At 46.8% G+C, this 22,944-nt stretch overlaps 1 protein-coding gene, 1 long non-coding RNA gene and 1 pseudogene across 3 annotated transcripts in view; 1 reads left to right on the top strand and 2 right to left on the bottom strand.

Annotated features, from left to right (window-relative positions):
* The window catches only part of LOC308610804 (centrosomal protein of 78 kDa-like), a 573,086-nt pseudogene that overhangs the window by 230,157 nt on the left and 319,985 nt on the right, over positions 1 to 22,944 (top strand). The gene's annotated exons all lie outside the window — the stretch shown is intronic.
* Positions 2,760 to 5,127, bottom strand: LOC308610808. Its single transcript, XR_014014653.1, has 3 exons — positions 4,892 to 5,127; positions 3,731 to 3,770; positions 2,760 to 3,028 (listed from the first exon to the last, which is right to left on the bottom strand). It is a non-coding gene; the product is annotated as an uncharacterized lncRNA (long non-coding RNA).
* Positions 22,342 to 22,944, bottom strand: part of LOC308610795 (forkhead-associated domain-containing protein 1-like) — a gene marked incomplete at its 3' end in the record, with an annotated part of 38,835 nt that continues 38,232 nt past the window's right edge. The window contains exon 12 of the mRNA XM_081259804.1: positions 22,342 to 22,458. Coding sequence (XP_081115930.1) covers positions 22,342 to 22,458 — 117 coding nt within the window. The remainder of the gene's footprint in view (positions 22,459 to 22,944) is intronic.

Below are 22,944 nucleotides of genomic sequence, written 5' to 3'. Positions count from 1 at the left end.
ACTAAGGAGGTGGCAGTAGGGATAGAGGATACAGGTAACGAAGGAGCCGTTAAAGACGCTGACTTGACAGAGCTTGATGAGGAACTGATTCCTTGAAGAAGGTGAGAGAGAAATCAAGGATGATTCCCTGGTTTAGGGTTTGGGAGACTGGGTGGGGGGTGATGCTGGCCACTGAGATAGGAGCAGGTTTAGAAAGATGATTTCCCTTTGGAAATGTCGGAGTTCAAATGCCTGTGGAAGGCCTAGGGGAGAAGGCCCAGCATGCCCAGGGCAGTTTTTTATCCCCACTCACCTCTCACATCACCTGAGGGACTCTCCCTGCCTGCCTCCAGCCTGGAAGAAGGTCCACCAGATTACGGACATCTCTGCCCTGTGGGCAAGGACCAATTTCTTTTCATTTCTGTATCCCTGCTCAGGCTTTAGCACACAGTAGGTCAATGTGTATTTGTTGAATTGCCTCAAATTTACAGAAATACACTTCTTGGGGAATGAATAAGTTGCTATTACGGATGGAAGACCAGGAAAACAGCTATGAGCAGAAGGCCAAGGAGACACTGCAGAAAGTGCTGGAGGAGAAAATGCGTGCACAACAGCAACTGCAGAGCAAACAGGTGTGGGGATGCTCCATAATCCTTGGGGCTGGGAACCCTGGGGCAGTCTGGGTGGCAAGGGAGCCAGCTGCACAACTCCCTGGAACCCCCAAGGCACCACCCTCTCCTCTGATCTCCCTCAGCGGTCCCTGGCCCTGGCCGAGCACAAGTGTGAAGAGTGGAAGAGCCAGTACGAGAGCCACCCCCAGCATGCAACTGTCCCCTACCCTGCCAGCCCAGTAATCATGAACGCCGTCTTCCTTCTCTTTTTTACAATGTGGTACATATGGATTTTTTTTGAATGAGATTTAACCAGCTTTTAAACCTTTCTTCTTTCTAACAATATCAGTACTCTCTGACTCTCCAAATGCGCCTTTTCAAGTTGATTTAATTTATGGAAAAATCACCCTTCATACTTTCCCTTTCTTTTTTAAGCTTCCCCATGGTAGTGTAATGTAGTAGAAGGAGATTTGGCCTGGGAGTTTGGACACCAGGGTTCTAGCGGCAGTAACCCACAGTTACACACGTTATATTATTAAAGAAAAAAGTAACTTACAGAAATGTATGAGGCCATTATGCACATACACACAAATATATATTCACTCATATATCCATAAAAAAGTAGTCTGGAAGGTTCTATAAAATGTTAAAGGTGTTCATCCCACGGTGGAGGAGATATACGTTAACTGTATTACCCTCTTAAATTTTTACAGTAAATATATATTACTTTTATAATTTAAAAAGCCCAACTTTTCATTTTTAAAAACCTAAAACATGAAAGAAAACTGGAAAACCAACAAAATTAAAACAATCCCTAAGTCTGAGGCAACGATTTTTTTATCCGAGTCCAAGTGATGAATGAAAATACTAAGAATGGTGTGTGACACCTTAAAGTATAGAAAAAAATACAGTAAGGCAAGTACGCATTAAGATAATAGAATATAAAAAGTTACCCAGATATATTCAGACAATGGACTATTATTCCAGTAATAAAAAGAAATGAATTACTAATATGAGCTACACGGATGAGTCACAACATGAGGAGCCAAAGAAGCCACGTGCAAAAGGGTACTTATTGTATGCTTCCATTCATATGAATTTCTAGAAAAGGAAACACTAATACATAGTGAAAGAAAGCATGTCAGTGGTTGCCTGATGCCAGGCCTGGGAAACTGACTGTAAAAGGATAAGAAGGAACTTGTTGCAGGTATTGGAAGTGTTCTGTATCTTGACTTTGGCGATGACAATATAGATATACACATTTGTCAAAACTTATCAAATTACACGCTTAAAATGGGTACACCTTGTTGAATGTAATTCATACTTCAATAAAGTTGATTTTAAAGTTAAATTAAAAAGTCACCTATGGGGACTTCCCTGGTGGCACAGTGGTTAAGAATTCGCCTGCTAATGCAGGGGACGTGGTTTCAAGCCCTAGTCTGGGGAGATCCCACATGTCGCCGAGCAACTAAGCCCGTGCGCCACAACTACAGAGCCTGTGCTCTAGAGCCCGTGAGCCACAACTACTGAGCCCGTGTGCCACAACTACCGAAGCCCACGTGCCTAGAGCCCATGCTCCACAACAAGAGAAGCCACCACAGTGAGAAGCCGGCGCACTGCAACAAAGACACAATGCAGCCAGAAATAAATAAATTAATGATAATTTTTAAAAAAATAGTCACCTAGATGTCTGAGTGAGACAGAGTCCCTTTCAGCTTTCAGTCCCAGCTCTTCTCTGAAGCCTCCCCTCGTTTACCCTGGCAGCATGTGACCACTTTGCATCTCTTTAACACCTTATATTTATCGGTTCCATTCAGATTTGATGCTTGAAAAGTTTTGTATATTTTATGTCTAGCTTCCATTAAACTTGGTTCCTCTAAGGCAGGAACAATCATCTCTTTCATAAATTGAGACCATTACAAAAACAGAATTATGTTCCCTTTCCTCCCAATCAGGGGAATTTGAAGTAGGATTGATGAAATCCTGGAAATCGTAAGCAAAAATGTCATTTCTGCATTTTTATGGCCACAGGGTCCTGTGTTTTCATCAGATTCTTGAAGATATCACAGAGCCCAACAATGCTAAGAATCTCTGCTTTGAATCCATGTGCTTTCACCCAGCTCTGTGGTACAAGGCACCCTGCCCCTGGGGCAATCTGTCTGTGGTCCCTGCAAAGATGATAAACCCACATCAGAGACACTCACTCTTCTGCATGTCAGTGGACTCCACTGCCAGCTCTTCCTCCACAATGACGTCACTATCGCCATCTTCAAGATTCATTTCTGTCTCATCTAGAACACTGTCTTCCTCCTCTTCCTCCTCCTCATCTTCCTTGGAGACATCCTTTAATGTGGCAAGTAGTCTGTTGTAACCAGAAACTTGTTCTGGTTCACTCTATGCTTCACTTTCAGAACTTGAAGTATCTATAAACTCTCTGACTAAAAGGAAAATGGGGATTTTAAAAACAAAAATTATACTGGTCTTGTTGCTACCCCACGACTATCATCAGGCCCACAGTGGAACCAAGTTCAGACTTTTCTAAATAAAAACTAGCTTTTCTGCAAATATGCAATCCTATCTATTCAACCAGACCGAGCACCAAATTTGTTTCAAACAGCTAATCTAGCTATGATTCTAGAAGCGCTTCCTCTTCTTTGAACTGCTCATGTTCCACATGGGAAGACAGCAAACTAAACACATGGAGCTTTAGGTTATAAGGCGATCTAACCTATGTGTCAGACATTTGGCACCTTTAAAGGAGCAACAGGAAAACTTACAACAAAAAAGTACTTTATTTCTGAGTCTGTGGTAATGAAATAAGACCTTTGATGATTTTGCACTCTATTTTATGTTAAGCAAATATGACATTCCCTCTTAGGATTCACCAAGAGCCCTCTGGTAAGCCTCCTTAACAGGTTCTAACAGGCTAATCTCTCAGGACAGTTCCATACTCTATACTACATTAGTTATCACAATGGCATTTTAACAGACATCTGCACTTAAAACTAAGCAACATTACTAAAATATAGCTTACATCTAAAATCAAAGAGAGTGGAAATGTAGCCAAACTTTAGTACCATATATAATCTTAAAAGTAACAGTCCAGAATCTACTATCATAAAGAAGGTATAAAGCATTACCAGTTGACAAGTCTGTGGTTTTGTTTCCTTTCTGGAAACCCTGAGAAGAAACAGGCAATGTTAAACTTTAACTACTAGTAGGTAGCAATTAGGAAAAGTCTAATGATACAACTTTAAATGAACATGGCAGACTATACCGTTATAAATACATTATATCTATTGTCAAGTAAAAACTCCATATGCATTTGGACAGGTTTTGGAAGGATATGCCAAATAGATAATAAGAGACGAATGAAAAAGTCTAACAAGACCACATGACAAATACTACAGTCACACAGTAACAGGCTCTCATCCAAAAGATGGGAAATTTTGGCAAATAAAAGCCCTCGGGGTTCACCTTTTCTAGCAAATTTCTTAAGTAGACTATCCCTCTAACTGTTGATAAAGCAGCCCAAAGGGGTGGGATGAGCACTAAGATCATAACTGAGAGTCTGGACACTTAGAGAGGAACCCACAACTACCCAAACATTAGTTTCCTCATGGTCATTGAATAGATAGGTGATGTCGAGGGTCCCAAGCAATTCTTTTTTTATTTTTTTTAACTTCTTTAATTTATTTATTTTGGCCTGCTATGGGTCTTCGTTGCTGCGCCCGGGCTTTCTCTAGTTGCGGCGACAGGTGGCTTCTCTTGTTGCGGAGCAGGGGCTCTAGGCTCGCGGGCATCAGTAGTTGCACCAACCTGGCTCAGTAGTTGTGGCTCGCGGGCTCTAGAGTGCAGGCTCAATAGTTGTGGCGCACGGGCTTACTTGCACCGCGGCATGTGGGATCTTCCCGGACCAGGGCTCGAACCCCTGTCCCCTCCCTTGGCAGGCGGATTCTTAACCACTGCGCCACCAGGGAAGCCCCCAAGCAATTCTTTAAAAACATAGAAAACGAACACAAGCTTATAAAACCTCTGCCCACTCGCCACACAGGAGGCGTGCCGTCTAGCATAAAACTACAGGCTCAACAAAGGGTAGGAAGACCGGCGAAGAACCCCACCTCAGGCGGGAAGCCGCCAGGATCCCCGGGCGAGCTAGGCCGGCGCCGGGGCAGCGTGGCACGCGGCGGGAGCTGCCCTGTCACTACCCCCGGGGCACCGGCGGACCAAACGCGGGGACACGCGGGCTCCCACCGGGAAAGGACGCCGGCAGCGCCGGTCCCAGCCTTGCCTCTCCATACCTGTCATAGAAGGGATGCTCCTCGCCGAAATCCCTTAGATGATGCTTCTGCTTTTTAGTTAGGGAGTTGAGCAGCTGGCTCTGGCTCCGGCTCCGGCTCCGGCTCCGGCTCCGGCTCCGGCTCCGGCTCCGGCTCCGGCTCCCGCGTTTGCCCATGGGGAAGACGTCAAGTCAGCCAACCTCCAAGAACCGCGTTTTTCACCTGGCAGTCGTCTCGTCAACCCACTCACGCGGGATTGCCAACGGCGCTTTACGGCGGAAGCAGGGTGCCATAAAGCAGACCCGCTTTACGTCGCGCTTGTACGACAGGCGTTAGAACTTCCTGTTTCCCATTCCGCCCCCTAGCGAGGCGCTTTGGAAGCACGCGCACGCATGCGCAGCTTTTCTCTGTGCCCGTAAGGAAGGCAGGCAAGGGAGGCTTCGGGCTTCCCCAGGTATGTAAATGGGTGGGTGTACTTTGTGCGTCTGTTTTGGCTGTGAGAATCAGCCTGCATAAACGTGTAGTAACTGAGATGGTTGAATGCAGTGCCTTTCTATTATGCCATAATACAAATACCAACTAACATTTAAGGCTGCCGGTGCATCTCAATTCATCCTCACAACAGTAAACAAATAGACCTTGTTAATAAGCCTGATATTGGAGATGAGAAAGCTGATGCTTACAAAAGGTTACATACACACTAGCAAGAGAGGAGATGGAAACCTAATTCTCTCTGGTGCGACCACAGGCTTTTCCCACTAGGATCTGCCACATGCGTGTGCTGTGTGAAGAATGAGGACGCAAGGCTGAGATCCCCGCCCTTACCCTACCCCCTCATTTTCTGAAAGTATTGCAAGGGCCCTTGGTAACACATCTGTTCTGGCATTTTTCATGTTATAAAAGCAAAAACACATCCAGAGAGGTAAAGTGACTTTCCTAAATCACCCGAAGAGTCGATGTTAGAGAAAGCAGTAAAACTCAATAAAGTGTCTCAAAACTGAATTGGGGCAAATTGGGATGGAAAACTTTTAAAGGGTAAGTAACTTTTCTATATCTGGGTCGTGGTGGTGGTTACACCTGGTATACAATTACCAAAATTAATCAAACTGTACCTTTGAAATTGGTACATTTTAATGCAAGTAAATAATAATCTCAATAAACAAAGAGGTAAAAACAGCGCAACTGGACTTAATACTCTAGAGACAGGCAGAGTGTGCAGGGATACTTAAAAACCACAGGATAGGGCTTCCCTGGTGGCGCAGTAGTTGAGAGTCCGCCTGCCGATGCAGGGGACATGGGTTCGTGTTCCGGTCCGGGAGGATCCCACATGCCGCGGAACGGCTTGGCCCGTGGGCTATGGCCACTGAGCCTGTGCGTCCGGAGCCTGTGCTCCACAACGGGAGAGGCCACAACAGTGAGAGGCCCACGTACCGCAAAAAAAAAAAAAAAAAAAAAAGAATGCATATTATAGTCTTCAGGATGACTACTAAGAGAATAGTAGAAGAGTGAAAAACTTAATTAATGTGTGATTTTGGTGAGTCAAGGATGAATGCTATTGTCTTACTATTACTAAAAGAATAGTAAAAAAGTGAAATATTTCCAAGCTAATAGAGGGCGAAAGTGGAATAAGAGAAAACCATCCACTCAGAAGGAGGCAAGAAAGGAGAGAAAAAGGAATATAGCACAGATGGTACAACTGGTATTGAGCAAGAAGGTAGATTTAAACCCCAGTACACGAGTAATTACATAATATAAATGGACTAAAAGTCAAAGATTGTCAAACTGGATTTTGTAAAAATGATACGCTATTTGAAGGCATATGTCTAAACCTTAAGACAAAAATTGACAGAGAACATATGAAAAAGATATGGTATGAAAACTCTAACCAACAGAAAGCCAGTGATGAAGCTAAATGACAAAGGAGACGTTAAGGGAGAAACACTACTAGAGATGAAAAGGGACATTTCATGATGATCTAAAGTTTTGCTCTACAGGAAGTATTAGGATTCTAAATTTATATGCACCTAGTAACACAGCCTCAAAATATATAAAGCAAAAATCGTTCATATTAAAAGAAGAAACAAATGACAAACATGTTGAGATTTTTAAAAACATTCTCAATGATGGAACAAAAAGACAAAAAAAAATCAATATGAGAATTTAAGTTGGAACAACATCATTGGCAAACTTGATTTAATGGATCAATTCTTTCTTAGATAATTTCACGATTAATATCTGAAGGCAGTCTAGGGTTGTGGTTACACACAGGAGCTTTGGAGTCAGGCAGACCTGGATTCAAGCTCTGCCACAACTACTTTATGCAAGTGAACTTGGATAACTTCCTTCACCTCTGTGAGCCTCAGTTTTCCCGACTGTAAAGTGGGGTGAATACCAGTATAGACCGCATGGGGTCATTGTGAGGATGAACAGAGATGATGCAGGTGGAGTGCTTGCCCCAGAGTGGTTCCCAGGCCGACCTGTCCCTGCCATACCTTGCTCTTTTCCCACAGCGTCATAGAGATCAGGCTCTGCTCGGTACTGCTCCTTTTCAGCTCCACCCTGAGCTTCCTCATTTCTTTTTCCATGTCATGGATTTGCTGAAAGAGTTCGAACAACAGGGAAGTCAACTTCACAACTCATTTCATCCGGTTCATTAAGGCAGAAACCTAGTCTGGGATTCGCTTCATTCCTTCCCTTGGGGGACAATTCCACATCTTTGAGGCAAAGTAGACTTTCTTTCAACGGATGCAATGAAAGGGCTGGGTGAGGGAAAATTTGAGTTTCTTTTGAAGATCAGCATGGATCCTGGATTAAACAGTACAAGATACCTATCCACTCATTAGAGTCTCTTTCCTTGGGGCACATTTTTGAGTTCAATCTAAATAAGGGCTGTTTGGAAGACACAATGGGCACAGTTTGGAAGAAAAGAACAATGACATTTTTATCTCATTTGAGGCAGAGAAGTGTGCTCCTGACAGAGAGAAGAACACACGTCTCCTGCCCCCGTCCCAGGCACCGTCCTTCCCAACGGATGGAAAACGTATGCCTGGTGATGTGCACGAGGGTTCGGGCCTGTACAGGGGGTGAATATTTACATTGAGTGGTCATCTTTTCACTGTATTGATTTTTATGTTCACCTTCCATACAAGGCCAGTGATACATTTGCTTTTTATTTTGTTTTTATGAATTGTTGTAAAATTGAATGTATTTAAGCAAAAATACTTCAAGAAGAGTTGTGTTAATAACAGTGCTCAGGGCTGTGATAAAACTTGTGACAGTGGATCATGAAAGTCTGGGCATCACAAGTCCAGGGGTAGGGACCACGGTGAATTTCTAGCAGCATATGGTGGCCACCTCCCGTCCCTTTCCCCAGGGGAAACCTGATGAGGGACCTTGAGCCAACTGCCCAGAAAATCTGGGGAGAGTGTGTTTTCCATGGTCTTTTCACCCATCTCTTTGAGGCTAGCAAATCAAAGAATTAGGAGACTACATTAACAGACAAACACCCAGAAAGCCCCAGAGCTTGTGCTAGCTAATGGGCCATGGAACCCGTCCAAAACCCTCAAGGCCATAATCTAGGCTTTCAGTGGACACCTAGGGGTCAGGAGGTTCAACGCACGGTTTTGCAGAGTTTTAACTCTTTCTCTTGGGCTTCCCAGTTCTCCTTCTGGGCATCTTCCTTCTGTAACTCTTCTTTCAGCACTGAGCACTGTGCATAAAATTGACAAGGCCACGGGGGCTTGGCTGGGGGTCCCAAGTACCTGTGTTCACGCCCAGGAGTGTTTCCTGCTGTATAACCCAATCACACCTCTGAATTCTGAGAGGCGAGACCATTTGTGTGATGGGAGCACGGGATCCTGCAGTCATTCCCAGTTCACCCTCTCATGAGTTCTGAGGAATAGAGCGCCTAAATTCCTCTTCAAAAGCCAGCAAACTTCACTGCAGGGGAAATCCAGCTTTGTAGAGTCTGGGTACTTAGGGTGAAGGAATTGGGATTTTTTCACGCTGTGACCGGTGAGGGTGCAGGGGGCCGAGCCAGAGAGCTGGGGTCCATCTTAGGGCTTTTGTGCAGGTTGAGTCTCAAAGACACAACTGCCCCGACTGGTGTGGAGGGGTAAACGGAGCTGTCTTGCCCGAGGGTGGCTTGGCAACAGGCATTAAGTGCATAAGGATGGATGTGCCTTCTTCTGACCCAGCAATTCCCACTTTAGGAATGTACCTTAAGGACAATGACTGGAGAAATAAGTAAATCTGTAGTTTCAAGGATGCTCTTCACAGAATTGTCAGTAACTGTGGAATAAAAATAAAATGAGGAAACAACCCAAGTGTTGTTTAGAACAGCAGACCACTTTATAACACTGGGTACATCCAGGAGAAAGTATGTAGCTTTTAAGACGAATGATAAGAGCGCTGATTTATTAGCACGGGAAAATAGTAAGTATTTAAAAATTTTAAAAAGGTGCATAGAATAAATTCACTATAAAATGATTGATTGATTGATTTCTAGGCAATATATAGAAATAAGACTGGAAGAACATACATGAAAATATTGACACTGATTTCTCAAGGTAGCATTTCCTCTCCTCTCTTTTTATTTTTTCTTCTCCATGTCATCTACTTATTTTTCTAAAATTAACACACATGATGTATGTCATTAAAAAAAAAAGGCATCTCAAATGTTCACAAGAGCAGTACCCTTGTTGGTGACGAGCCCTTGTGCTACTGGCCAGCACAGTCTAGAGGAGAAGGGACCTCATTCCGAGGTCAACAAGGAAGGGGAAACGGGGACATAAATCATCCAAATGCACTTCAGGAGGTAGAAGAGCCAAGCAGGTGCTGTCTTTGCAGATTCCTTCTACTTAGCACCACCTCTGCATCCCCTTCCCGTACCCAACACACACACACACACACACACACACACACACACACACACACACCCCACATTAAACAGCTATAGCACATGCCTGGGAAGACACTCTGCTTGGGAGAAACGAATGCAGAGGGCTTGGCCAGGCAGCCAACCCAGGGCAGAGGCAGAAGAGCACAACTAAAACCAGCCTCCCACTTCTCAGAAAACGATTTTGTCATCCCCATTTCACAGATGGGGAAATGGAGGCCAAATAATTTACAATAAGAGAAAGCTCTGGGATTGGACCCTGGTCTGTCTGATCCCAAAGCTCATGCAGTGCCTTTCACCAGCTCCAAACTGGGTATGGTACTACGTACCAGGTATTACCTACTGTGCCTTTTCCTTGGAACCTCAAGATCTGTTCTCACCCCACCCCCATGCAGACCTAGCTATCGGGTAGCCTCTGGGAATCTCTGAGTTGCCACCTGAGATGAAAGCTTTGAGGTTTTACCTTGACTCACAGAAACAGGCACATCATGCAAATACTGAGAAATCTTATCCTATAGAGTCAGGATTCTAAAGTTAGCATTGAAGGCAAGATTTGCAAATAGTCAAAGTTACATGTAAAAAGCTCTTTGCTTGCCTACCACGTTCATCTTCCATAGAGGCATTCTACACACTAAAGTCTAAGGAAGAAATGAGAGTCTGCGTGTTTGCATCTGGATCTTCAAACGTTCTGCTTTGAAGACAATTATGAGAACCAGTGGTGCTGGGACCACGATGCAGCCGTGTGGTCATCCTTGCTCACAGAGAGATCGTATTCTGCTTAATATTAAACTTTGCAATGGCAGTATATGCTCATAGGTGTGTTTGTTGCTGGGATTAAACAAACTCATTTATAATAGGGGTTAGAAAATGTTTGCTGGATTTGAAAATATATTATGCTTCTTCTGAGCCACATACACACTGTCCTTTGAAAGGCTTCAGAGAAGTTGGCCACCTGCCCAGCAGCTACCCTCCCTGTGTCCTTGGGCACTGGCCTCATCTCACCACCGTGTGTCATGTGACTCCACTGTGTCTGCTTTTTGCAGCTACAATTTGCTGATGACCCGACACTCACTCTGGAGCTGAGGGCTTCGAGCTGGTGATCCTTTTCTTTGTTCTCACTTTTCAGTTGATTCACCTCCTGTTTTAGTTGTTGAACTTGACCATCCTTTACTAACACGTCTCTTTGCAAAGATGACACCATCTCTGTAAAAGAACCAAACCAAGCCAAACCAAAAGACTCATGGAGGTGAAAGAGGCAGGAAGGATTATTGGCAACACCATGGCTGTCAGCCAACGTTCGGACAAGACCTTCCAAGCCTGGGCCACCACCGGTGCCCGCCTAGAACTGGGGAGGCTTTTTCCAAGGGTCCCAGAGCAGGAATGGGAATGAGAGCAAAGTCCACAGAACAGGGTTTGAGGCTTCAGTGAGAATGAGGGGCAGTCAGCACCAGCGAGAGGAGAAACCTGTGGGGGCCCCTTGTGGGCACAGGCCAGGCAAAGCTGGGAGGAGAGGCCACACCATGGGCCTGGGGAACAAAGTCCCAGCACAGGGAAGGTCTAGGAATTCTTCTCCAGAGGCCAGGAGACGGGCGTGTTGCAGAGGGCACTGCTGGACGCTATTGATGGGGTGGTTGGTTTCACAGTCCTCTGAGTTTGGACCCCTCTCTACCACTTATTAGCTTCATGGTCTTGGACAAGCTATTTCACCTCCCACTGTCTGTCCCACACAGATTTATTGTAAGGGTCAAATGAGACGGTATGTCGCAAGAACAAGAAGTGGCTAAATTATGTTTGTTCCATGGCGCCTATTATTTTTCTCGGCAGCCAGCTTCCAAAATGGCCCCAATGATCCCTGCCGCCTAGAATTCATGCCCTGTGTAGCCCCTCCCACCCTGAATAGGGCTGCCATGCGTAACCAATATGATACTGTGGAAATGACGGACTGTTTCCTCTCAGGCTGAGTCATAAAAGACACTGTGGCCTCCTCTTTGCTCCCTCTTGAATCACTCACTCTGGGGGAAGCCAACTGCTGTGTTGTGAGGACACTCAAGCAGCCCTAGAGAGAAGCATGTGGGCTGAGGGACTAAGGCCTCCAGCCAATAGCCACATGAGCAGCCATTCGGAAGGGGGATCCTCCGGCTCCCCCCGAGGCTTTAGATGACATGACTGATGCCCCAGCCGACATCTTGACTGCAACTCATGAGAACTAAGTCACCCCCCGCTCAAATTCCTGAACTACAGAAACTGGGGGAGATAATAAATATTGGTTGGGGTTTTATCCATTACATTTTGGGGTAACTTGTTATGCAGCAATAGATAACTACTCCATTACTGTAGCATCATTTTTTTTAACATCTTTATTGGAGTATAATTGCTTTACAATGGTGTGTTAGTTTCTGCTTTATAACCAAGTGCATCAGTTATGCATATACATATCTCCCCATATCTCTTCCCTCTTGCATTGTAGTATCATTTTGAATAAAAGTGGGAAGAAGGGTGCATAAATGCAGTGGTATTGGGTTATCTCCTACGGTTCTTTTCTTGAAAGAACATCAGGCCCAGTTTTAGTGGTAGGTATCAATCAAGAATGTCTATGAAATAAAGCACAAAATGCTCCAGAATTTCAGTTTAAAAATGAGCTTTGCCTCCAGGACACAGTTCAGTTACTTGGAAATCCCTCTGGGGCTTGCCACACTTTGAGTGGCTCCAGCCCATCTCAAGCGTTATCCCAACCCAGGACTGTCCGACTCCCTGATCGGAGAAGGTGGGATCTGAGACAGGCTTGATGCTTGGATGAGGTTTCACTGGCCGACATACGGGAGGAAGGTGAGGACCAGCGAGTTCATCCTTACGTTCCTGGTGCCCAGAACAGCACCTAGCCTGGGGGAGGTGCTCAGAAAATATCTGAGGACATCCCAAGTGAGGGAGGAGCATAAGCAGAGACCTGGGGGCAGCAGGGGGTGGGGCTGGGTGTGATTAAGTTGCAGAGTGAGGCAGAAGAAAAGCACAGATTCATAGAGAGATGGGGATTCACGTGCGACTCAATGCTATGTCTGGCTTCTACAGCTGTGGGCATGTTTCCTGTTACGCGCCGACTGCTTTCAGAGCGATGTGCCCCTCCGAGGCTCACTGCCTCCTCCCTGTCACCTGCTTCTCTCCCTCCCCTCGTCTGTGAGTGGTCCCATCCTCTTCAGGTCTCTAGGCATGTCAGTTTCTGCTTAAAAACCTCCACTGGATTCCCAACACCCTTGGAATAAAAACCCAGACCCCCCGACCCTGCCCAGCCCCACAATCCCCTGTTCACTCCATGCAGCCTCTCTTGCCCTTGGCTTGTCCTTGCCCACGTGAAACAGGTCCTCTCTAAAAGAAGGACATAGCCGTGGAGGATACAACATAAACTGGTTAGAATCAGCTAGGTCCAAGGGGGCGTAAGATTCGACTTCCAGGGGGACTGGAGCCTCATTACAGACTCATTGTAATACATGAGCGAAATGACACACCCACCAGTACCAGGACAGTTCCGAGGCTGACCATAAATGTCAAAAAGTGGGTGGTGGGGCTTCCCTAGTGGCGCGGTGGTTGAGAGTCCGCCTGCCGATGCAGGGGACACGGGTTCGTGCCCCTGTCCGGGAAGATCCCACATGCCGCGGAACGGCTGGGCCCGTGAGCCATGGCCACTGAGCCTGTGCGTCCGGAGCCAGGGCTCCGCAACGGGAGAGGCCACAACAGCGAGAGGCCTGTGTACAGGAAAAAAAAAAAAAGTGGGTTGTGGCCCAAATCCTGGAAATCCCCCCCCTTCCCCAAAATATTAGAGTTGTCACAATCCTCCCACTCATTAGCCAATAAAATTACCCACCCCATAAAAACTAACCACCCCATATTTAGGGGCCTCTAGCCTTATGAGATGGCCCACACTCTGTCTGTGGAGTGTGTTTCTCTCTAAAGAAATCCACTTCTTACTTTGTCTCTCACTGAATTCTTTCTGCATGAGACATAAAGAACCTGAGCTTTATTAAGTCCCGAGACCACATGCGTGATCTCGATTAAAAGATAGTGGGTTCTGACTGGGTTCGAGTCCCAGCCCACGGGTTCAAGTCCCACCTGAGTTCCATGGTTGCACACCCACTAAGGTGGTCCCCCTTGGCCTTCCCCCTTGAAGCGCTGGCCACCACGACACACAGTTTATTTTCTCCACAGCACCACTGCTCTCTGAAGTGGGCTTGTTTATTCATCCGTTTACTTTTATTGTCTGTCACCCCCTCCCGAATCTGTGAGTACAGGAATCTGACTGTCTTGCTTGGCTCTCCCTCCCCGGAGCCTGGAACGGGGCCTGACACCTAGTAGGAGCTCAAGAAACATGTGGAAGCAATGAAGGAATCCAGGGAATCAAAGCTCAGCTACAGCTGTGCGTTTGCTGCCCCTCTCCCAACCCAAGCCCTTTATCAGGCAACCACCTCTGATAAAATTAGAAAATGGTTTCCTTTGGGCCCAAGTGCACTCGGCTGAAATGGGTGAGACCATGGGTGCCTTAAAGGAGTGACCCCAGTTTGTCCACGCTCTAGTTTGCACTCAGGCTGCTTTGTGGAACCACCCAAGCCACAAGGCGACCTGTGTTCTCCCTGGTGGGGCCAGTGCTCAGGAGACCTTGTAGCCAAGAGATACCATTCTCTCAAATATTTACCAGGCCCTGCCCTCGGAACTGGGTGGCAAGAAACCTGCACTGAGGGAGAACTCTAATGCACCGACACGGGTGATCCCTGAGGCTGCACCCAGGTCAAGGGCACAGGTGTGCTGGTTGACTGGTGATGTCTGCAGGGGGAGGGCAGAAGCTCTGGGGCCTGAATGCAGAAGGGCCTCACCTGACGTGATGGCGGCCTCCCTCCTTAAGTTCTCGGCCTCGTGCTTCAGGGAGGTGATTTCTAAGTTTCTCTCAGACAGGGTCTGGCACAGCACCTGGTTGTAGCCTTGCTGTAGGGCACTGATCTGTGGAAAGAGGCAACACACAGTCAGAGGGGGCCAGCCAGGCCTGCAGGACACGCCAGTACTTCTCCAACATTGGGCAGAGTCGGGTTGATCTTGGATCGGGGTGTTGGGGAAATCAAGGTTTTCAGTTGTCACTAGTGGAAAGGGCAGGAGGGGGCCTGTTCCTTCAGTGACCACCATGTTATCGGTCCTCGAGACACGGACCTTATCTTTGTGGCCACCCAGGGGCTCGGGTGCTGCTGTCTTCCTATGACCTGTGGGTTTTCAGCCATAAATACACCAGCTGTTGGTTCCAGATCATCCAGCACTGACTGGATGCACAGCAAAGTTCAAGAGCCGGGAGCAGGTTATGAAATGAATTCCCTCTAATGAGAATAGAGGGTAGTTTATACCTCACAGAACACTCCAGAGTTTACAAAGCCCGTTCACACATGCTACACTGATACTCGTCACAGCGTTGCTGAAGGCTGACATTCCCATTAATGTGCCCATTTTGTAAGGGAGCCAGGTTGAGACTCAGAGAGGCGAGGCCCCCTGCTCGGGATCACGTGGCTGGTCAGACGTGGAGTCTGATTCAAACCCAGTCTTTAGTTGCCTGGTTCCTCCTTCCCAGGTGGCTTTAGGAATGAGTTTGAGAAGTTGGAGGCTGTAAAGCATGGCATGGACTCGGGAGCCGGACTGTGGCCTTCAAGTCCTGCCTCTGCCAGTTAATGGGCTTTGTGAACACAAGGAGGACACCATATTCTGTTTCCTTTTGTTCAGTCTGCACGCGGGGTGATGGTAGTCCCAACTTGATAGGATTGTTAGAAGTATTTTAATAAGTTAGCATGTGTACAAGTGCTCAGATCATGCCTGGCACACGGCACAGGAGGATGAGCTGTGACGGTCCACTCCTCTGACTACCCACGGGGTGTTTTTTAGTTTTGTTTTGGGGTTTTTGTGTGTTTTTTTTGCGGTACGCGGGCCTCTCACAGTTGTGGCCTCTCCCGTTGCGGAGCACAGGCTTCGGACGCGCAGGCTCAGTGGCCATGGCTCACGGGCAGAGCCGCTCTGCGGCATGTGGGATCTTCCCGGACCGGGGCCCGAACCCGTGTCCCCTGCATCGGCAGGCGGACTGTCAACCACTGCGCCACCAGGGAAGCCCCTATCCATTCATCTCTTGATGACACTTAGGTTGCTTCCATATCTTGGTAATTGTAAATAATGACGCTCTGAACATTGGGGTGCATGTATCTTTTCAAATACATGTTTTTGAAAACACGTGTTTTTGTTTTTTTCGGATTTATACCCAAGAGTTGAGTTTCGAGGTCATATGGTAGTTCTATTTTTAGTTTTCTGAGAACCCTCCATACTGTTTTCCACAGTGGCTGTGCCAGTTTACATTCCTACCAACACTGTACCAGGGTTCCATTTTCTCTAAAAATTGTATATTTTCTTCCTAGAGGTAATTGAGATGGTAGTTCAGTAATAACATAAGATCAGGTGAAGTCTAAAGAAATTTTAGAAAACCTGGATAAAGTAAGAAAACATCTGTTCGCTGGCATCTGAATGTTAGAGAGACACCAAGACATGTGGGCCAAGTTCTGGAGAGAAGGGAAACACAGACGCAAGCTTGACATTTGGTGCAGCTTTTCTTCTTGGGGCATTTGCGGATTCAAATCTTACAGCCTAGGAGCTGAAAAGCCAAGGAGTTCAAAAGACTCTAACCACAGAAGCTGCTGGCATCCCTTGACTTGTAGGTGCAGCACTCTAGTCCTGCCTCTGTGGTCACTGCCTCCGCCTCTTCTTTGTATATAATCTCATCCTGTCTCTCACTTATAAGTACACTTACAGATGGCACTTAGGGCGAGGATAGTCTCAACTCAAAATCCTTATATCCGCAAAACTTTACCTTGTAAGGTAACATTCTCAGGTCCCAGGGATTAGAGACTGAGATCTTTGGGGCCACCAGTCAGCCCACTGTAAGCCCTAAACGTCTTCTCTCCTGAGGAAGGTCTAGGCTGGGCAGAAACCCTGACAGACATCTACCAGAGGCCAGATTGAGAGCCCTTTTAGAAGGTCATTTCTCAGCTCATATGGCACCTTGCTATTGCCCCCTTTTTTTTTTTTTCTTTTCTTTTCGGTACGTGGGTCTCTCACGGTTGCGGCCTCTACTGCTGCGGAGCATGGGCTCTGGACGCACAGGCTCAGCAGCCATGGCTCACGAGCCCAGCCACTCAGTGGCATGTGGGATCCTCCCGGACTAGAGCACGAACCCGTGTGCCCTGCACTGGCAGGCGGACTCTCAACCACTGCGCCACCAAGGTAGCCCTGCCCTTTCTTTTTTCCTCCTGTTTGTCCTCAACAGGGGGAAGCATTAAGAGTAAATGAGGGGCTTCCCTGGTGGTGCAGTGGTTAAGAATCCGCCTGCCAATGCAAGGGACACAGGCTCGAGCCCTGGTCCAGGAAGATCCCACATGCCGCGGAGCAACTAAGCCCGTGCGCCACAACTACTGAGCCTGCGTTCTTGAGCCTGCGAGCCACAACTACTGAAGCCTCCATGCCTAGAGCCTGTGCTCCGCAACAAGAGAAGGCCATGGAATGAGAAGCCCGCGCAACGCAACAAAGAGTAGCCCCTGCTCACAACAACTAGAGAAAGCCCGGGCGCAGCAACGAAGACCCAATGCAGCCATAAATTAAAAATAATAATAATAATAATAATAAAATAAATGCATTAGCAGATTTTGGGTTTCCTCTCATCGTTAGTGTATTGCTTTCATTCCTAAGACCCTAAAAAATTGGAAACCACTCCACTTACCAGGAACACACTTTGCAACACGGATCCAGGGGAATCTGTTTTCTTCCGTAGACACTTCATGACCCCGGTTTCCACAACAGCAGGCACTGCTGGCTCTGCCAAGTTGCTGGAGAAGGGCACCTTATCTGCAAAGTCACAAATCCAAATGGGCCCCCATTGGCAAGGGCGGAAGGAAGTTGTTTGCTTTAGCTTCTTGGGGGATCAGAAGATTGGGAGTTCTGGGGGGGGGACTGCAGGTACCTTGCTGTCCCTTGGTACAACGTCAGGGGAAAGAAAGGTCGCTGGTAGCTTCTCAGAGCTACCAGTTGGGGCTGTGCAGAGCGTCTTAGTAAATGCCATTTTGGTTGCAAATAACAGAAACTCAAACCGGCTGAAGAAAAAAGGGGACATCTACGGGGAAGAAAAGATGGCTCCTGCCTGTCCAGACTCCTCCGCTTTGCTTGCCCTTTGTTTCTCTAACCTTCCGCATTTCCCTTCAGTAAACTCCTTTTCTGTTTAAGTTAGCCACAGGAGATTTCTGTTGGTTGCAACCAGAGAATCTTGAGTGATACAAAAAGTCCTAGTGGAACCCAAGGGCAGGCATTGGAATGGGCCTTTCCAAGGAAAGAAACCAGGAACCAGAAAGTCATCAGGAATCAGGGCAACTTTCTGCATCAGTTGGAATGCCTTCAGCTTTTTTTTTTTCCCTTCATGGAGCTCATAATCCATTCATTTATTCAATAAACAATTATTGAGTATCTCTCCTGTGCCAGGCACCCTGGTCGGTCTTAGAGTTCCATCCAGGTATAAAATATGCCAAGACCCCTGCCCTCAAGTAGCTCACATTCTAGTGAAGATAAGACATGTGAGCACATAGAGTATATTCACAACACAGAATAAGAAGAGCTATGCCATGGACACATATACACCAGCAAACATAAAATAGATAGCTAGTGGGAAGCAGCTGCACAGCACAGGGAGATCAGCTCGGCGCCCCGCGACCACCTAGAGGGGTGGGACAGGGAGGGTGGGAGGGAGGGAGACGCAAGAGGGAAGAGACATGGGAACACATGCACATGCATAACTGATTCACCCTGCCACAAAGCAGAAACCAACACACCATTGTAAAGCAACTACACTTCAACAAAGATGCAAAAAAAAAAAAAAAAAAACAAGAGCTATGCCAGAGGGATGAAGCATGACTGTCTTCATAGACCTAGAAAGCACAGATGCAATTACCCTGGTAGAGAGGGCCTGGGCAGAGAATCGCAGGTAGGTGAACCTGTGTGCACAGAGAACATGGTATGTATGAGTAGCTGCAAGTTTTCAACATCCGTGGAGCAAAAGAGTTCTTGCAAAAGTAGTGGGAGACGTGGCTGAAGAAATTGGTTGAGGATGAAGCATAAAAAACCCACTGAAGTGTGATCTTTTTTTCCTGAGGAGGCATGGGGGAGCCTGAAAGGTTTTTAAGCTGTTTGAGGACATGGTCAATTCTCTGGGTTTCAGAAAAGTCCCTCTGGAGTCTGGGATGTGGTGAAAGTTGGGCTGGATCTTTCACCACTGGGCATGCTCAGTCGCTCAGGAAAGGTTTTCGCTCTGCCTTGGGAAATTTTTCACGCCGCTCTGGCAGCGGAGCTCGGCCCGCCCACGGCTTCTCCTCACTGGATTGGTTGAACTCAGGGAGGCTACCAGGAGGCCCAGTTGACCTCCCAACTCCACACCCCCGCCCCCGCCCGTTAACGCTCTGGGCGCGTGCTGCCTTCAGCTTTAAATAACAGAAACCTGGATGTGGGTAGATGGTAAAAATTTGGAGCCCCTCCCAAATGAACTCTAGCCATGTGGCTTGCTTTGTCTGATGAGATGTTGGCAAACACATGGCAGGTGGAGACTTGAAAAGTGTGCTTTGGGGCTTTCTCTCTCCTGCTGCTCTTGGAAACCTGTACCCACCACACGTGGCCTGGTCTGGCCTGCTGGGTGATGAGGGACCACACCAGGCAGAATCAGACGTCCCAGCTGAGGCCTTTCTAGACCAGGGTTTCTCATTCTCGGTACTATTGACATATTGGATCAAATAAGTCTTGGTTGTGGGCAGCTGTTCTGTGCACTGCAGGATGTTTAGCAGCATCCCTGGCCTCTACCCCGAGATGATAGGATCACCCCCACCCCAGTTTAACAACCAAAGTGTGTCCAGACATTGCCCAATGCCCCCTGGGTGGCAAAATTGCCCCCAGGTGAGAACCACTGTCCTAACCCAGCTTGCCTGGCAATGACCAGGCAGGCATGTACACGAAGCCACCCTAAACGAGCCCCAGCCAAACCAACCAGACTAGTACAAGTGGCCAGCTTGACGCCTGGAATCATGAGAACTAATATTTGCCATTTTAAGTCACTAAATTTTGAGTGGTTGGCTCCACAGCACAAACAGGTACATCTGACCACAGTGGCTTAAACTGATAGGATTTATTTATTTATACAACAGGATGTACAGAGGTAGGCAGTTCAGGTACAGTGCAGAGCACAGTGATGCCACTAGGCTCCCACCCAGGCTTTTCATGTCTTTCCACTCCACTGTCCTTTGAGGTGGGCTTTGGTCTCTTGCTTGTTACCTGGTGATCCCCAACATGGCTGCTCCAGCTCCAAGTCCGAGCTGCAGGAGAAGAAAAGGAGACAAGGCAAAGGGACAAAGAGAAAAACTTTCTCCTAGCAAAGCCTTGCCTTTAATTCCAGAAGGGAAGCCCTGCCCAGGGCCTTCACCTGCATGTCACTGGCCAGAACTGAACAACACAGCCAGGTCTAGCTGCAAGGGAGGCTGGGAAATGAGGGCATTTCGCGGGCTGCTTATACAGTAGAGGGGGGCAATGACTAAGGGGCTTGTAGTGTCTGCTGCACTGTCTCTCTGGGGGTCGTCTTGGTTTCTTCTTCTTCTTTTTTTTTTTTTTTGCCACACGGTGTGGCTTATGCGATCCTAGCTAACTGACCAGGGATTGAGTCCGGGCCCTTGGCAGTGAAAGCGCAGGGTGGACGGCCAGGGAATTCCCTGGGTCTTGGTTTCTTGTCTCTACCTGTTGCTTATCTATCCTGGCCATGTCTTTCTAAGACTGGCTTTGTTTCTCCAAACACAGTGGGAGAAATGGCCACCCCAGCTGGGAACTGCATCAAGACTTTCAGCTCCGGGCCATTAATGACCTGTGTGGTAACTCCGTGTCCCACTTCCAAATATCAAGGGCACAGGTGCTGATTGGCCCAGCTTGGGTTAGAAGAGAAACCTGATTGGTCTGGCTTGGGTAGACTATCTACTGATCAGCCAGTCAGGTGTGGCCAAGAGAGCAGCAGTAGGTAGGGTAAACCTGGTTGGGGAATGTGCATTCTCAGAGAAAGGGGTGTGTGGCTGAGGAGACACCTAAAGAACCATCTGGTTCAAGGAGTGAAGAAAGGACATTGCCATTGTGGGTTGCAATGTTGATACGATAAAGATTAACACGTCCTTTGAAAGACCTCAAATACAGTGGAGTCACATAGGCATTACATTTAACTTATGCAAATTCAAATATTTGTATTCAACCAAAGTAGTTTTTTTCCCACACAATTTGGCTTCCAAACATGAGCCAGCTACTTAACTACTGCCTGACCAAGTGATCTTTTCTGGTGCTGGAGATTGCTGTTTTGGATTTGGGGGATATGGTACAGTATAAGTAATATGTTCTTTATGGAAAACTGCTGGGATTTTCAAGATTATTTTTAAGGTCAGGTGATGCTCACCCTTCTCACTGTGTAAGAAGTACCTTTAGTGGAAGATCATGCAAATCATTTTTCCCATTTCCTTCTAGTTTTAATCAGTATAAAGAATGCATTTGGTTTTAAAATATCAAAATACTTTTATTGTGCCTTTTTAAAAATAAAAAATAAATGATATTCATGGCTTCTGGCTCTTCCTCCTGTTTTGTTTGGTGGTCTCTGGCTGTACAAGAAAGGCAGGGAGAGAACAGATGGCTGGAGAGAAGGCAAAAATGAGGGTCTCTTCAAACACCACGGGAAAGGGGTGTGTCCACCTGGGCAGTGTGTGTTCTTTGATGACTGGGTACTTGGTCTGTCCTGATGGCCTGGGACTTGACCTACTGGGCTGTCTTGGTGCGGCAGAATGGGCAGCGTGAGATGGAGTTAGAAACCTGGGTTCCAGACCCAATTCTTGAATTTACTAGCTGTGTGACTTTAGACGGGCCATTTAACCTCTCTGGGCCTCAGCTTCCTCATTTGTAAAATGCGGAACATAATGCTATTTACCTCCCAGGGCTTGAGAGAGTATTAGACGAGAAGTGTTTTGAACACCTCAGAGTGCCATATAAACATGACTCACTGTTATGGAAGCGATAAAACTGGTTGCTGTTCACATTTATTATAATCAATTCAGATATAAATGCACTATACCATGGCCCCAACAGCCCTGAGGTTACCATTCTGTCCTGTGGCCCCAGTACACGCCCTGGGTTTTCTCAACTGCGGGCTTCTCAGAGCTCCTTGGAGGTGTGACATTTGGGTTTGTCACTACCCAAACACATAATTGCATCTACCAGGCCTAGGAGTCTGAATTTCAAACTTATTCTTCATATGCCTGCGTATGTTTACATTCATAATATCTGTGAAAAGAACCCCTCTCCTCACACACTCCAAAATCCAGTATTGTGCAAAATACCAGTCTAGGAAGCAACACACTAGGGTAGCAACCTTTAATGTCCTAAAAAAGCATCTTAGTAGTTTGACGCAGAAGAGTTACACTGACTCACGGAGGATCACACAAGGCCCAGCAGGACGACGTTTCTAGTTCCTTCCACCAGGTTTAGTAAACAGAAGGCTCTGGCTGGATTTGCTGGACATTTCTCTCTTCAGCATCTCCCTTCCTTGGTCCATCTTTGGGGTGCCTTTTCTGGCTCCAACCTACAACAAGCAAGAGCAACAAATGCCCAGACTCTATAATTGTAGGGAGATCCCCAAATATTTCTCAAATGACATTTTTTTTTACTCAAGATAAAATCTTTGTTGTAAAAAATATTTATATACACACATAGACGTGAGCAAAACGAAGGTAAAATGATCCACAATTATCACACTACCCACAGGTAATCTTATTCACATTTTGGTGTACACTCTTCCAGATACACATATAATGTTTTCTTCTTACATTTGCATCTTTTTTTGAACCAGGAGTTTCTGATGATAGGCAATTTCATTAGGATGGACTTTCTCTCGAAAAGCTGTTACTGAACTGAATGCCTTATGTCTCTGATGTCTTAGGAGGGTAAAATGCAGCATACTCTAGGGGGTCTGTCTAACCCTTTTCTGAGCACTACTCCTGGATCCAGGCAGCCATGTGTGTGACTCTGTCCCTGGTCATTCCTGATCGGGCACTTGGCACGGGCTGGG

This window comes from Mesoplodon bidens (genome assembly GCF_964165515.1).
Source record: "Mesoplodon bidens genome assembly, contig: HAP1_SCAFFOLD_126, whole genome shotgun sequence".
In the NCBI taxonomy this organism is placed as follows: domain Eukaryota; kingdom Metazoa; phylum Chordata; class Mammalia; order Artiodactyla; family Ziphiidae; genus Mesoplodon; species Mesoplodon bidens.
Note: the sequence above shows the minus strand (reverse complement) of the source record. Positions and strands in the feature narration are given on the sequence as shown.